The following is a 17544-nucleotide window of genomic DNA, read 5'->3' as shown; positions in this document are numbered from 1 at the left end:
GTTAAACTTCAGTTGCCACTTCTCAGTCCATTTGCCCAATTTATCTAGATCCAGTTGGAGTAGCATACTGCCTTTACTGTCATTAACAATCCTGACAACCTTTGTATCATCTGCAAATTCGGACATTAAACCTGATATACCTTCATCAATATCATTGATAAATATACAAAACAACAATGGGTCCAACACTGAATGCTGGGGAACTCCCCTAATAACATTTGTCCACGAAGAGCAGTGTCCATTGATTACCACTCTCTGTCATCTCCCACTCAACAATCCCTTTATCCGCTGCAGCAACTTACCCTTAATGCCATACCTGTCCAATATGTACAGCAGTCTTCCATGTGCAACAGTATCAAAAGCTTTCCTGAAATCCAAGTATATGATATCAAATTAATTTTGGCATTCAGTTCCTTTGTGACCGCATCATAGTATCCAATCAAACTGGTCAGACAAGACCTTCCTTTAACAAACCCATGCTGTGTCTTAACTATTAATGCAGTCTTGTCTAGATGATCCTGCAATGCTTCTTTAACCAGTGACTCCATTATTTTCCCCAGAACACCTTTTGAACTCCCTTTGTGAATTGGTGATACATCTGCACACCTCCAGTCCATGGGGATCTCCCCTGAGTCCTTGGAAACTTTCATAATTATGGCTAAGGGTTTTCTTACTTCCTTTGCTGCCTCCTTTAATATAACTGGATAGATCTCGTCCACCCCAGGTGTCTTCCTTATGTTTAACTTCAACAATTTCTCCTCCACTTTGCTCTCAGTTATTACAAAATCACTTAGCTTCCTGTTAGAGTTTGATAAACTTCTGGCATTCCCCTCATTGAATAACTCTTCATGTATGTGAATGTAGATGCAAAATACTCATTCAGTTCATCAGCTACCTGAGCATGATCATCAATAGTCAAGCCATCGATGTTAAGGGGACCAATCTGATTCATCTCTTTCCTTCCAGAGTTTACATAAATAAAGAATCCTTTGTTGTTTTTCTTTGCATCTTTCACCAAAGATTTCTAGTAATCTGCCTTAGCCTGACTAACCTCCTTTGTAACTTGATTAGAGACTAGTTTATATCTGCCATAGGCTTCGGTGTCACCTGATACTTTATATGCATCCCATTCATTTTTCTTCTCTGCCACGAGCCTCATTAATTCATCTGACATCCATTTAGGCCTAAACCTTGAACAGTATTTCTTAGAATGAAAAGCGTAGTAGCCTCCAAAATTAAGTCCTTGAAGGCTTCATCATCAGTTGATCCCACTGTAGAGAATTTCAAAACTGTCTGAGATCCCTGTAGTCACCTTTACAAAAGCAAAAGCCCTTCCCTTTAGCCTAGATGTTGGTTACATCTTTAATTAATTCCCACATCAGTACATTGTGATCAACAAAATAATTTAAAAGATTATTATATTATTTAATAAAAGGAGGTACTTACCAAGAACAAAAGAATTCACTTTGTCAACACCACACAAATTGAAAAACACAGACAGAGTTATGGTTACAGTCTGCATAGAGTGACCATATAGTTTGTACATGTGGTCGTCGATGTTGAGTAGCAAAGAGCATATACATATCAGCATACGTTACAATCTACGCATGCACCTAAGCTGTGAATAGAAGGCGCTAATTTGCTAAACAATTCAATAATATTTTATGTTTCTATATTGAGATTAAAGTCATTATTTACTGACTTTAACTGAGATACTTTTATTATAATAAAAATTTTTTGAATTTCACAGCTCCCAGACATTGGCACCCCTATTCCCTGCTTACCGTGTTCCACCAGCCCTGGTCTCAGAATCCCAGTGATGAATCCATGTTTCCTCACCCATAACAATTCTGGAGATGAAAGTTTCGGATCCCTTCCATAAAGCTCTAAATTCTTCTCACAGCACCATACTCTGAATTGTTTCTGCACAGGAGTCAGAAATCTGGGGACCTACCTTGCACTGACCTTAGTCATCCCCAAATGTTCATGGAGATGGTTATAACTGTCCCCTCAGATATGTCATATTCCCTAGAGATTTGGGACACCTTTAAATGTCTATCATTCAACACAAGAGTTTCCACAGCTTGGCACATTTCTGGAGTAGTAACTGTCACAGGCCTTCCTCGGTGTGGATCACCTTCGATGGAATCTCTACCCCACACTTGAATTGTTTTGACCAGAATTTCCCCTGATACTCTGAAGGTGCACTGTTACCATATACAGCCACCATCCTTTCATGAATGGCCTTTGGCCCATTTCCTTCTTTGGTGAGAAACTTGATAACTGAATGATCCTCCAATTTCAGCAAATCCATAATTTGATACAGGTGTCTCTTTTCTTTCTGTGCAGCACAACTTAAAAACATAGTGGGATCAAAATTGGTACGATTTAAATTGAGATATGTAAGAACATGATAAATCACAAATCATCGAAATATATCTATGGGAAGTACCTTAGGTAGATAATTTATTGAATGCCCCTCGTATCTTTATCTAATGTAAAGTTAATACACCTTAAAAGCACTAGAAATTTACAAGTTTATTTCATCAAATGTAAATAGTGCAAGTTGAGATTAATATATATTCTAACTGTGAATATTTTAGGATTATTTATGTCTCATTTCAAATATTTAATATAGCAGAAGATATGTATCCTCAGAAAACCAAGGACTTTATTGTCCTACATATAGAACACATCCCCCCCACCAATAGTACCGTTTGTGCACAACACACACACACACACACACACACACACACACACACACACACACACACACACACACACACACACACACACACACACACACACACACACACACACACACACACACACAATAAAATTACTTACATCCAAAGATTTTAGCACTCGCAAGAAACATGAATATTTAAAATTATTAAAATAGTTAGGCCCTCACATCCTACACTCCCAGTCAAAATAACAAAAGAGTACCCACCCTAGCTATTTTAATAATTTTATAAGTGACTTGTCTTGTTGGCATCTTGCTTGAAACTGGTAATACATTTCTATATTCTCACATTTGAAGCAGATGGAAACACTTTCATTGTTCTGATTGGGATGTAACTTGTTTTTTTGAGTGCTAAAATTCATTATCATAATTTTATTTTGTGTGCTGTACATAAACAGAACTTTGAAAAAAAAAATGAAGGTAAGTTTCCTGCTTATATGTAGTCATCAACTTCACAGTACGTTGAACCCTAAAGTTAAATAAACAAAGGACAGTCCTTAGTTCCCATTTACTTACTTAATTTATGATTAATTATGTTATGCCATGAATAAATTCATTTTAACAATGCATATTTATAACAATATACCAGATTTTATATAATATTATATTATAATACAAGATGTATTTACAGTCTGTACCCATAATAAATACATGTAGCATTTTCTTACAGTTACAAAAACATTAGCATATATACCTTACTAATACAGGGTGATTCAAAAAGAACTTTACAACTTCGTAAGTGTATAGAAATTTATTCAGGAGACTTATATAATTTATTGAACTGTCATATTGTAGCAAAAAACATCAAGTTTTACTGACGTAGTGCCATAGTACCAAATTCCGTCAACGCGAGCACCAGCGGCTTGCATTTCAAAAATGGCTACTTTCACATTTCATGCTAGTGGTAGGGTTAACACCCACAACTGCAGGGTTTCGGCCAGCAAAAACCTGTGTGCACTTCTGGAACATGCCTGGAACGTGTTTGTGACAGCCCAAAGGTGAGTATTTTTTGCACCCTCAGCAAAGTAAAAGTTTACGGACCCTTCTTTTTTCCATGAGACAACCATCAACGGTATCGTGTATCTGGTTATGCTGGAAAATTTTCTCATTCCACAGTTCGACAAAGATGACCACGAAGGGAACTTTCACTTTCAGCAAGACGGAGCACCTCCTCACTACCTGATGGAGGTAAGGGAATTCCTCAATAACTGTTTTGCAGGTTGGTGGATTGGTCGAGCACAGCCACCTCGTACCCCAGAGATAGAGTGTTTGTTCCATCCTTACCTACCAGTCTTGCTGAGCTCAAAACTAAAATCACTGCCGCAGTTACAAAAGTTACACCGAATATGTTATGTCATGTTTGGGAGGAAATTTAGTTCAGATGGGATGTCTGCCGTATCACCAATGGCAGTCACACTGAATCAAAATGATTGTTCTAGGTAAAACTTGATGTTTTTTTGCTACAATATGACAGTCCAATAAATTATATAAGTCTCCTGAATAAATTTCTATACACTTACGAATTTGTAAAGTCCTTTTTGAATCGCCCTGTATGTTGTTGTACCACTCAAATTTTAACTATAATTTTAAAAAAAAAAGTTTTATAACTAAAGAAGAGTATTATACTGTAGTAAAAAACATAAGTGTAAAACTTATACACTCACTTTATTTCGAATATTTGGTAAGTACAAGCTAGTGTATTTTCTTCACTGATCCCCTTTCCACAATGTCCTCAATACAATTTATTGCAGAGAAATTATTTTTTTGTTGCAATTGGAATAACTTTAGTAAATCTATGCAAGTACATCTGCTTTCCAAGCTTCCTGGAAGCTAGGCATGGTAATTCCTTCTTCTACATCATAAACTCATCATCATCTTCCATAACCTCACCCTCCTGTTCTTCTTAAGTTTATATCAGAGAAATTATCCCTGCATCAGTTAAACACAATCCACTAATTTCAATAATGCTATTAACAATCACAAAATCATCAAATGAAACTGCTTCAGTTGTGCTAAGAAAAAAAAACAAAACAATGTCAGTATCTTGTCCTTTGTTTTGCAAATTTAATATAGATCCAATACTTGCTTTAAATTCTTCATGAATAAGTTCTTTAGCAAATTTTTTATCATTTTCATGAATTAATATCTTGCTTAAAGGAATTTTCTTTATCTTTTCTTGGCATCAAGAAAACCACTTTAATATACATAGGTCTAGATAGGACTAACCTGCACTTCTCATTCATTTTTTATTGCTAAGAGATTGAGTATCTTCTTCTGTTTCCAAATTGCATCTTTATTTGCTGGATAAGGTGGGAGAATATTAGTTGGAATTCAAATTTCAGCAACACTTGCTGACTTTTTTGATATTCTTTTCTAGTCTGATGACTTTAATGCGAGAATGCAATAATGTGCATGTATTTCATTGGACCATGCACGGTTCAAACTCTCATGACTGCTAAATACAGTTAATGACTGTATGTAAAAATAAATAATTGTATACTCAACTGACCTAGTGGTCATGCCATAGTATAAACAAGAACTTTTAACTTTTTTTTGTTTCCTTTTTTTTAAATTTTATCTGCAACCAGCTTCTTTAGCTTTCTCTTAGGTGACTTCCAGCATGGTGCTGAAAGTTTCACCAAATTGTACATGTCCAATCTGAAAACAAAACCAAGACAGACTAAACAGAAAAATATGACAGCAATGCTCACCATGCCAATTCACGTGACAAAATAATGTAATTTTCTCCTTTGCATGTATGGTAATGTACTCGTAATTTGGATCTTGACATACCACTCATAAACTGCTGAAACAATTAATTCTAAACAAACAGAAATACTACAGCTGTAAATCTATTTCAATTTTATTAGAGTGATTCAGTTTGTGAGAGAGAGAGAGAGAGAGAGAGAGAGAGAGAGAGAGAGAACATAAATGTCTTGTGAAGTGGTATAATGAACATGTTGCTGATGTGCTTCCTGGCTGCTTCTATTTGGATTTAGCCAACACAGAAATATTTTGTATTTACCTAATCACAAAAAAGTCAAGTTATCACAAACTGCAACAAATGAAGTTAAAGATAACAAAAATTTTGAAGCATTATTCCTATGGAGGTTTTGATGAGAAATTGTTAGTGTTCAAGATATCAATATAATATAATATTATTATTCATTAAAATATACATTCAATTCTGGTTATGCAAATGAGGCATAACACTCTGCCACAATAAAACAACTATTTAATTCTAGCTACATATCTAACAGAAAACACACAATTTTCCATGGACTTGCTCTTCCCTAGCCAGCATAACATACACTAATATAAGTTAGTATCAGAACGACATGAATGCACCATACTAAAGAAAAAGGATTCTAAAGAAAGTCAAGGATATAGATAATAATAAAATAATGTTTGCATGCATCAGCAGCAACAGTTAAAATCTATAAAACATGAAAACTTAAAAAAAAAAAAAAAAAAAAAAAAAATTAGCTGAACACCTCAAGGGGTGTTCACCATTGTGAGGAGAACTGGTGTGAGCAAAGCTGAAAAGCATGAAATTATCAATATTTAAATTTCAGATTATTTATTATAAAATCTTTCAAGCAGAAGAGCAAGTGAGAGTCAGAGAGTTGATTGCATATGCCCAGTAATTCTGAGGGTGACACCAGAAGAGAGTACTTGGGAACACTGAGGTTAACTATGACATTGAGAACAGACTCGGGAGTTAGAGCTGGTTTACAGAACTACCAGCATATCACCAATATATAATGGTGGCTCTAAGAGTGAAGTGGGTAACTGCCAACCTATCAGCCTAACTTCAGTAGTAAGGAAAATCATGGAAGCAACAATAAAGAGTGCATTACACGATCATTTAGATAGGAATGGAATTCGGAAGGAACCTCAGCATAGTTTTTGTAAATCATGTTTAACCATGTTAATCTGGTTAGCTACTTTGGCAGAGTTATTCATAAGCTGGAAGTAAGAAAATAATTTGACATTGTTTAATTAGATTACAGCAAAGCATTTGACTTAGTCCTGCACGAGAGATTACTGTATAAGCTGGAACATGCTGGAATCACAGGGAAAATCCTTAAATGGAATGCAACTCCTTGCGGCTTGTCACGGACATTCCCTCAGGTATGAGAGGCTAGGACTTATGACCTGGGAGTCTAAATGCTGAGGAACTGTATTCAGGTGACACTTCAGTCAAATAGACTTGAATTTTGGCAAAGTCCAGTTATTCTGCAACAACCAAATCTTCTATCTGAAATTTCATGATGGTAAGGCTGTTGGTAACCCAGGTTTTGCAAAAAGGATTCTTCTGCTCCTATGCTTATCTTCAATGACATTCAGATTTCTAGACAAGATCACATATCTCTATTGGGGATTACCCTGACTTCTAATCTCTCTTGGCATAAGTGCATCACAAAAATTGCTTCCTGTGCAAACTAAATGAATATTTTGTCAATGATATATAGGAATTTTTCTAGCAGGGATAAGGAGGTGATTATTCCCTTGTATAAGGCAATGGTCAGGCCACACCTAGAGTACTGTATACAGGTCTGGAGGCCTCATTTCAGGAAGGATGTAGAGCTGCTGGAACGAGTACAGAGAAGGGCAACTAGATTGGTGAATGGGACAAAGGGGTTCTCTTACGAAGAAAGGCTTAAGTTTTGCAAATTACAGTGTCTGGAAACTAGGCACCAGCGGGGTGATCTGATAGAGGTGTACAAAGCCTTGAATGGTTTGAGCATGCTCAATGCTGATGGGATTCTTCCTCTAGCTCAGAAAAATCACCTGAGAGGGCATAAATTCAAATTGAGGAAAGACAGATGTAGGATAGATGTGCGGAAATTTGCCTTTAGCCAGCGGGTGGTTGGTGGGTGGAACAGACTTCCATCCCTTGTCGTGGAAGTTGATAGCCTAAATAAGTTTAAGGCTCAGCTGGACAGGTATTTCGAACGAACAGAGGGGTGAAGTGGAAGTGGTTATTTTTATTTATTTATGTTACTTTTTTTTTTTTTTTTTTTTTTTTTTTTGGCTGATGCTGCATAAGCTTGCTTTCTTGCATCAAATGCCTCTACTAATGCTAATGCTAATGCTAATGCTAATGCTAAAAACTGGGTTTTCTCCTTCACTCATGGCAATACTTTTATTCTAAAGAGCTACTCACTCTGTACAAATCTCAAAAAACCCTATTATGTAATATTGTTCCTATATCTGGGGGGGTGCTGCCCCATAACTTCTCTCAGGCTTCCAGACTCCATTCAAAAGAGAGCAGTTAGGTTAATTAATGACTCATTTCTAACAAAGCGTCTCCATTATCTGTCTCATAGATGTGTTTCTGCTGTATACCTTTTTATAGATACTTCCATGGGCACTGTTCTTTTGAATTGGCTTTTATAATTCCCACTCTCTCCTCCAAACCAGTCCAAACACATGTGCCATAACCATTCAGCATCCTTTTACCATTCAACTTCAAACTCACAGAATTAACTTTTCTTCTTCTTCCTCAGTTATCACTTCAACTTTCGTTTTCTGGAACAACTTGTGCATATTTCCTGAAAATTCTAATCTAAAGAAATTCAAGTGCAATATCAACGAATATCTTCTTTCATCTTCTGAATCTTCAACCACACACAGTACTATATACTCAGTGGTGTATTTGGGCCGGAATGTCATAATAGAAAATCATTAAATTTATACACCTAATATTATGAAACAATAACATAATCAAAGGGGAGGGAGAAATAATATCTATTTTACCCATTGCTACTAAAAATATATATTAATAGTAATCTTTAAAATTAATAGATTTCTTTAAAAATTTATTTAAAAACAAAGATATAAATTTTGCAATGAAACTTGAACATTTCTTACTAAAGTTCAATGTGTTAGATAAAGAGATCCAACGAACGAGATGCGTGCGAATACTGTGATGCGTGAGAATGCTGCATTTTGATTCGCCATGAGTTGAATGCTAGAACTGGTTGTTCTATGAACCGTGAGCCTGAAGTCTGATTCAGTTACTGTACAGTCGATGTGGTGTGATCATCCACCATTAATTATGGAATCCAAATTTTTATATCTGAACGTGGTTGTGGTCTCATCATTCTGCTGTTGACCAATAAACAAAAAAGGGCAGTCACAAAAGAATACGTAATTGATTCTGTATGGGAATTTCTATGATTCTTCTGAACAGTATTTTTTATATTATTTTGGAGTTTTTGTTTGTGTTTTTTTCTTTTCTGATTTTTTTAATTTTTGTCTTTGTTTTTTATTTTTGAAATTTTTATTTAACAGTATAAATAAATACTGAACAAATATTCTAATCTTTGACTTATTTATTTTTGCAAATGAAAAAAGCTATTTGTAGTTAATTGACGAGCATTCCGGTACTATTTTTTTTAGCAATACACCTCTGTATATACTACAGGTTCTAATACCTTTGTGTTTGGGGTTTCATAAAAAAAAGGATTCCCCTACTAAGGACCATTGTATATCAGTTCTTTCTTCTAACACTTGGTTCTTTCTTTGAGCACTAAAACTGACTGAACTGATGCTGCAAAACATCTACTGATTCATCTATTTCTTTATCGTTATCTTTAACAATACCAGCAAGTACTAGGAAGTTGTCCACAAAAATCTGAAAATGATGTAGTGCCAACTGATAAAATTTGTGCTATGCTGCATTTATAAGAATGCCATAGTTCACATTTTTCAATGTGAAGTATGCACCATTTGTCATGTACACCACTGGAGTATCTCCTCACTGAACAAAAGAAAATAATCATCTCCTTGTTTTAAATTCTCCATGACCTTGACATTAGAAATGCCTATGATGGAATCAGAATCCTTTTTCTGATTTAGTATGCTATGGTAATCAACTTCTAAAATGGAAAATTTAAAGACTGTTGGTAAAATAAATCTGCAAATAACATTCTTCAGCATATCTAACAGGTGACTGTACTGTCTAATAGGTCATCAGTTGTATTGATGTAAAACAAAACTTTAGTTATGAATGATTATGATATATGCTTAAAATATGGTAAAAAACAAAGAGCTCACATTTACTAATTAAACAATAATACATATACAAGATAGGGAACAACACAGAAGTAAAAAACAAAACTAGTAACTAATAATTTTTAATATCACAGTCTTAAAAGCGAATGAAAACCTAAAATGGAAATTTTTACTTATTAATTACTGTGGAATAGGTCACTATCCTGAAAAAAGATAAAAGTGAAATGAGGGAATGATTGAATGTGTTGGAGAGAAAAAGAAGCAGATGAGAAGACAAAATAAGAAAATAAAACAAATTACCGAATCCCCTCATGGTGATTGCCTTACTATTGGGCTTCTCCCAGTAGTTTCAAATCACTATCTAATTTTAATGAATTCAATGTGAGATTAGTTTTCAGCATACAGGAAGGATCCAACATCCAGCTTAATTTTTCTAAATCTTATATTAGAGAGAGAGAGAGAGAGAAAAAAAAAAAAAAAACTGAAAAATTTATATCAGGTTTTCCCATTAATCAGAGAAAAAAGGGAAACATATCTAAATAAACATATCATTTTGATCTTATTGAGAAACTTTATACAGTGTATATTATATCGTATCTTCTTGGTGCCCAATAAGGCAAGAAATATGTTTTTTTTTTTTTTTAGGTTTTTTTCCCATTTATAAAACTACTATTTTAGCCATTTTTGTCAAAAAAGTTGTGGTTTATTCTATTCATTGCAAACTAATAGATCGTAAGGCAACAGTATATAATCATCTGTAAACTGTGTCCTAAGGTCTTTTTGTTTACATGATGAATAACGCACAGAATAAGCCCCTACCTTTTATGGCTATAATAAGTTCTTCCTATCATCTATAGCATTCAATCCTATTATTCCAAATAGGTAGCATGGACAGCAATATGATATTGGCTATGTCACTAGTCTCCTTAAATTCAGGAAACCCTAATTGTCTGAATTTAAGAAGACTGCATTTTTATGTAAATATATAATTATTAAATATACCAGAGCAATCTTTCTGAATAACAGTGGGAAACTGAATGGTTAAATAAAATTTATTGAAATGTACAAAATAATTACCAATATATGTCTTAATATGTCCAACGTAATTACAAAATGTCTTATAACGGGGTATTTAACTTTCCTCTGGAATTTGTTGATTGGTCACTTATAGAGTAGCAAAGACTTTTAGTGGATTTATTGGATGACTATTTTCTAGATGCACATCAGAGAGACAACAAGAGGAAGTAATACTCTTGAACTGATTATTAACAGTTCAAGAGTATTCATGCATTAAGGATATGTAGATGACAGAACTACTAGGTGGCAGTGACCAGTGTATAGATTTAGAATTTACTTAAAGATGTAACTACCACTGAGGGTATAGGGAGGGGATTTTTGCTTTCGAAGGTGACTACAGTGGTCTAAGACAGTTTTTAAATTCTATACAGTGGGACCAACTGATGATGTTACTATCAACAAATTCTAAATGGGAAGCATAATTATAGACCAAAATAGATGTCAGATGAACTGATGCGACTCATAGCAAAGAAGAAGAATGAATGGGATGCATATAAATTATTGAGTGACACAAAAGACTAAGGTAGATAAATAAAATCACAAAGGAGGTCAAGCTAAGCAAAGTTAGATTACGAGAAATCTTTGTTAAAGGAAGCAAAGAAAAACAGCAAAGATTTCTTTACTTATGTTGTTGTTGTTGTTGTTGTTTGGTTTTTAGGAGCATTAGCAGCTTAGGCCATATTACTCCGGGATATGCGGTGGTCATTCCCTGACCTTTCCGCATCATCCATATTTGGTGGTGACGGGCTCGAACCCCGGTCTAATCAAGAAGCGTGTGCTACGCACTGCTGCTCCTTCCCACCTGGCTACGGAGGCGCCATTTTTACTTATGTAAATTGTAGAAGGAAGGGGATGAATCAAATTGGTCCATTCGATAATGATGGTTTCTTGCTGTTGACGATCCTGCTCAGGCTGCTGACAAACTGAATATGTATTTTGCATCTCCATTCACACAAGAGGAATTCTTTAGGGAAGCGGGTGTCAGAAGTTTATCAAACTCTAAAGGGAATTAAATGATTTTGCAATAACTGAGAAGAAAATGGAAGGGAAATTGTTGAAGTTAAACATAATAAAGGCACCTGGGGTAGATGGGATCTATCCATTTATATTAAAAGAGACCACGAAGGAAGTAAGCAAACACTTAGCCACAATTATGAGAGCATTCTTGGACTCAGCGAAGGTCCCATAGACTGCAGATGTGCAAACCTGTCCGAATTCATAAAGGAGAATCAAAAGATAACTTGAGTAATTATAGACCTGTTAGTTTAAGTTCTATTCTAGGGAAAATAATGAAGTCACTGGTAAAAGAAGTAATGTATTATCATCTAGACAAGGCCGCAATTATACTTCAGATACAGCATGAGTTTGTTAAGGGAAATCTTGTTTGAAAAATTTGATTGGATACTACCATGTGGTCACAAAGGAACCGGATGCAAAAAAATAATTCTGATATCGTATACTTTGATTTCAGAATGCTTTTGATACTGTTGCACATAAAAGACTGCTGTACAAATTTGAGCAGTACGGCATTAAGGGCAAGTTGCTGCTGTGGATAAAGTGATAGTCAAGTAGGACAAGACAGAGAGTGGTAATCAATGGACATTGCTCTTCGTGGATTAATGTTATCAGTGGAACCTCCAGGGTTTGGTGTTGTGCCAATTGCTGTTTTCTATATTTTTCAACGATACTGATGAAGGCATATCAGGCTTATTGTCCAAGTTTGCAGATGATAAAACAAAAATGGGCTGAGAAATGGTAATTGAGTTTAACATTGATAAATATAAATACTGCATATGGGTAGCAGTACCTAAAGTAACATACCAACTGTGTGGTACTACACACACATCAGGTTAGTGGAAAATGAAAAATACCTGGGAGTAATTGCACAGTCTGATATGAAGTTCTCTGAGCAATGCAGACAGACTACTAGGACAGCTCATCGGGTTTTGTCAATGATATACAAGAATTTTACTAGCAGAGATAAGGAGGGAGGTAATTATCCCATTGTATACAGCAATGGTTATTAAATAAGCATACAGTTCTGGAGGCCTAATTTTAGGAAGAATTTGGAGCTGCAGGAAAAAGTGCAGAGAAAGGCAACAAGATAAGTGAGAGGGTAAAAAGGGGTGTTCTTACAAAGAAAGGCTTAAATTCTGTAAATTGCAACATCTGGAGACTAGGCTCTTGTGTAGTGATCTGATTGAAGTGTTTAAGGCTTTGAATGCATTGAGCAGGCTCAATGCTGATGGGATTCTTCCCCTTGCTCAGACTACACACATATGAGGGGAGGCATAGCATGCCTCACTGACCATCTGGGGTCGCATTCTCTATTGACCTCACCTCTGTCTTATCCCCCCAGTCTTCGGTCTCCCACCCTCTCTCTAACTTTGCAACTGTGTCTAATGAAACCAAAATTATTCCAACCCCACATTCAAAAACTTAAGTCAACCATGCAACAACCCTATTACCATGTGGCCTACCCCCTTTCACTAGCCACTGAAATCTCAGTAAAGGAAATCAAGTGGCAGGTCCTGCCAGAATAACTACAACTATACTGAGCATGTACCTGGTCTGCCTCCACGGGGCAAGTGTGGGCAACAGTGGGTCCCATTAGGAGCCCAACGGCTAAAAGGCCAGATGAACAATGGTACAAAACATTACACCACAATATCCATACACTTTTAAATATTTGGCCTTTCCAGTGTGCTGTATCACATGACAATGTATACTATCAGAGTTGGGGGAAACCCCTGGTGCTGTCTGACCCAAAAACACTTTACACTTTCAGTGTTCTCCCCAAAATATTTTGCCAGCCGGGCAGCATTATGAAGTAGCCGGGTGGGGAAGTGTAATACTTCGCATAATATGTTCGAATTGATCGCGATCAGTACCATACGATATCACGAGAATCGTTTAAATTTTAGACGGGTGGTGCACCCATTCAATAGGTCCTGGGAAGAACACTGACTTTACACACAAGGGGGCACAAATTCAAACTGAGGAAGGACAGTTGCAGAATAGATATGTGGAAGATTGCCTTTAGCCAGTGGGTGGTTGACTGATGAAACAAACTTCCATCTGTTGTTGTGAAGTTATTCAAGGAAGAACTAGGGAAACTACTGGAGGGAATGAATAAGTGAAATGGGAGGTGTCTTCTTTTCTTTTATTGGCTGATGCTGTATAACTTTGCTTTCTTGTATCATTTGCCACTGCTAATGCTAATATCACTTCTTGTGAACTATAAACTAGAAAATAAAATTTTTAAAAATTTCATAACTTACCAATAAACATGAAAATCTGATGATGAGAATACCTTAAAAGCATAGATATAGACAGTGTCTAGATGAGGAAGGAAAAAGAAAAAAATCAAATAATTTAATGTAACATAATCAAATAAACAAAATTTTTATTTTGAAAAAGAAAGTTAGTGATTATTATTCTTTCACATAAAAGCACAATATCTAAAGGAATATGGCATCACTTTATGCTTCCTCCATCATAGATTGAGACATTTATAAGAACAGAAATTATCACATAATTCCTAATTTCTTTAACAGCCGACTTCCATTAGTTTTGGGCGCCTCCGTAGCCAGGTGGGCAGGAGCAGCAGTGAGCAGTACATGCTTCTTGATTAGACCGGGGTTCGAGCCCGTGCCCACCAAATACGACAGATGCGGAAAGGTCAGGAAAAGACCACCGCATATCCCCGGAGCAATATGGCCTTAGTTGCCAATGCTCCTAAAAACCAAATAACATAACATAACCATTAGTTTTATACATTATGATATGAAATGTAGACTATGCTACCAAAAGTAACACTAAGAGAAAACAATTTACTGATCAGACTTTAGCAGTGCAGGGCATTTTACCTGTAATACCACATAAGATCTTTGTAGAACATTTTCAAATTTTATAATCAAGAGAAATATTTCACCATTCCTGAAGTAAATCTGTGATCCAATGATCATGGTTACTTTTTGGGATGGGTTATAATTACAAGTAATTACATTAAAATACTCTTCAGAATGGGCTAGGATTAGAAGTTGGGTCCTTTGGGTAATATCATTTCTTCTGTCAAGCAATATAAGTCATGTCATTTGAGTTTACAATGAGCATCATGGCATTGGATGATTGTTTTCTACACCAGCATGTTCGGGAGGCAACTAGAGGGAGTAATACTCTTGATCTGATTATCAGTAGTGATTCTTCATGCATTAGGAATCTGCAGATAAAGGAACCACTGGGTGGCAGTGATCACAGTGTGCTGAAGTGGGATTTACTCAAGGAGGTAACTACCATCAGAGGTAAAGGGAAGGGTTTTTGCTTTCGTAAAGGCGACTATGATGGTCTGAGACAGTATTTAAATTCTATACAGTGGGACCAACTGATGATGTTACCAACAGCAAATTCAAAATGGGAAGCATTCAAGGAACTAATCTTGGAAGCTACCAGGCTTTACATACCAACCAAGAAATATTGTTCAGGGTTCAGGCCTAAATGGTTGTCAGATGAACTAAGGAGACATATGGCAGAGAAGAAAAATGCATGGGATACATACAAATTAATGGGTGACATGGAAGCCTATGATAGATATAAGTTGGTCTGTAACCAAGTCACAAAGGAGATTAGGCAGGCAAAGGCAGATTATGAGAAATCCTTGGCAAAGGATGCAAAGAAAAACAGAAAAGAGTTCTTTACCTATTTAAACTCAAGAAGGAAAGGGATGAATCAGATTGGTCCACTGGATGTTGATGGTTCAACAGTTGAGGATCCAGCTCAGGTGGCTAACAATCTAAATGAGTATTTTGCATCTACATTCACACATGAGGAGTTATTCAGGAAGGGGAATGTCGTAGGTGAAGTAAACATTGGCAGTGAGCTAGATGATTTTCTAATAACTGAGAGGAAAGTGGAGGAGAAATTGTTGAGGATAAACATAAAAAAGGCACCTGGGGTGGATGGGATCTATCCAGTTATATTAAAGGAGGCAGCAAATGACGTAAGCAAACCCTTAGCCATAATTATGGGAGATTCCTTGGACTCAGGGGAGGTACCCATAGACTGGAGATGTGCAAATGTAACCCCAATTCACAAAGGAGGATCAAAGGCTGACAAAAGTAATTATAGACCTGTTAGTTTAACTTCGGTTCCAGGAAAATTAATGGAGGCACTGGTTAAAGAAGCACTGCAGGATCATCTGGACAAGAATTCAGTTATAGCTCAGACACAGCATGGTTTTGTTAAGGGCAGGTCTTGTCTGACCAATTTGATTGGATACTATGATGTAGTCACAAAACAACTGGATGCAGGGAATAACTTTGATATTATATATTTGGATCTTAGAAAGGCTTTTGATACTGTTGCACATGGAAGACTGCTGCACAAATTGGAGAAGTGTGGCATTGGAGGCAAATTGCTGCTATGGATAAAGGGATGGTTGAGTGGCAGAAGACAGAGAGTGGTAATCAATGGACACTGCTCAACGTGGACTAATGTTATTAGTGGAGTTCCTCAGGGTTCAGTGTTGGGTCCATTGTTGTTTTCTGTATTTATAAATGATATTGATGATGGTGTATCAGGCTTAATGTCCAAGTTTGCAGACGATACAAAGGTTGGCAGGGTTGTTAAGGACACTACTGATACTATGCTGCTGCAACAGGATCTGGAAAGGTTGAGCAGATGGGCTGAGAGGTGGCAAATGAAGTTTAACATTGACAAATGTAAAGTACTACATATGGGAAACAGTAACCCCAGATCAACGTATCAACTCTGTGGTACTACGCTGACAGTGGTAGAGAATGAAAAGGACCTGGGGGTAATTGTGCAGGCAGATATGAAGTTCTCTGAGCAGTGCAGATGGGCTGCAAGAGGAGCTCATGGTGTCTTGTCAATGATATACAGGAATTTTTCTAGCAGGGACAGGGATGTGATTATTCCCTTGTATAAGACATTGGTCATGCCACACCTTGAGTACTGTATACAGGTCTGGAGGCCTCATTTCAAGAAGGATGTAGAGCTGCTGGAACGAGTACAGAGAAGGGCAACAAGATTAGTGAATGGAACAAAGGGTTGCTCTTACGAAGAAAGGCTTAAGTTTTGCAAATTACAGAGCCTGGAGACTAGGCATTGGCGAGGTGATCTGATAGAGGTGTATAAGGCTTTGAATGGCTTGAGCATGCTCAATGCCGATGGGATTCTTCCTCTTGCTCAGAATAATCACCTGAGAGGGCATAAATTCAAATTGAGGAAGGACGGATGTCGGATAGATGTGCGGAAATTTGCCTTTAGCCAGCGGGCAGTTGGTTTGTGGAATAGACTCCCATCGCTTGTTGTTGAAGTTGATAGCCTAAACAAATTTAAGGCTCAGCTGGACAGATATTTCGAACGAATGGAGGGGTGAAATGGGAGTAGTGGTTGTTTTTTTTTTTTTTTTTTTTGGCTGATGCTGAATAAGCTTGCTTTCTTGCATCATATGCCTCTACTAATGCTAATGCTAATATACAATACTCCTTACATTTCAAGGGTAAAGAGTATTGAATACTGATATCAAGGGTACAGCCTAAAATTCTCAAGGGTACATCTTTAAAATGTTTTTTTGGGCTGGCTACAGGAGAGTCCACGAGACTAAATCTATCGGTGCCTCTCTAGGACACATTTGGATTGTCTAATGTATAATCTCACTTCCCTAATCTGCCAGC

At 36.5% G+C, this 17544-nt stretch overlaps 1 protein-coding gene across 2 annotated transcripts in view; it reads right to left on the bottom strand.

Annotated features, from left to right (window-relative positions):
• LOC150077616 (membralin) overlaps positions 1–17544 on the bottom strand; it is a 280598-nt gene that overhangs the window by 132855 nt on the left and 130199 nt on the right. For both annotated transcript variants that reach the window (XM_090385657.1, XM_090385658.1), the window contains exon 7: positions 14128–14185. In XM_090385657.1, the coding sequence (XP_090241783.1) occupies positions 14128–14185 (58 nt within the window). The remainder of the gene's footprint in view (positions 1–14127; positions 14186–17544) is intronic.

Source organism: Mastigoproctus giganteus, chromosome 12, assembly GCF_048544385.1.
Source record: "Mastigoproctus giganteus isolate SK-2022 chromosome 12, ASM4854438v1, whole genome shotgun sequence".
In the NCBI taxonomy this organism is placed as follows: domain Eukaryota; kingdom Metazoa; phylum Arthropoda; class Arachnida; order Uropygi; family Thelyphonidae; genus Mastigoproctus; species Mastigoproctus giganteus.
The sequence above is the reverse complement of the archived record's forward strand: the minus strand, read 5'-3'. Positions and strand labels throughout refer to the sequence as shown.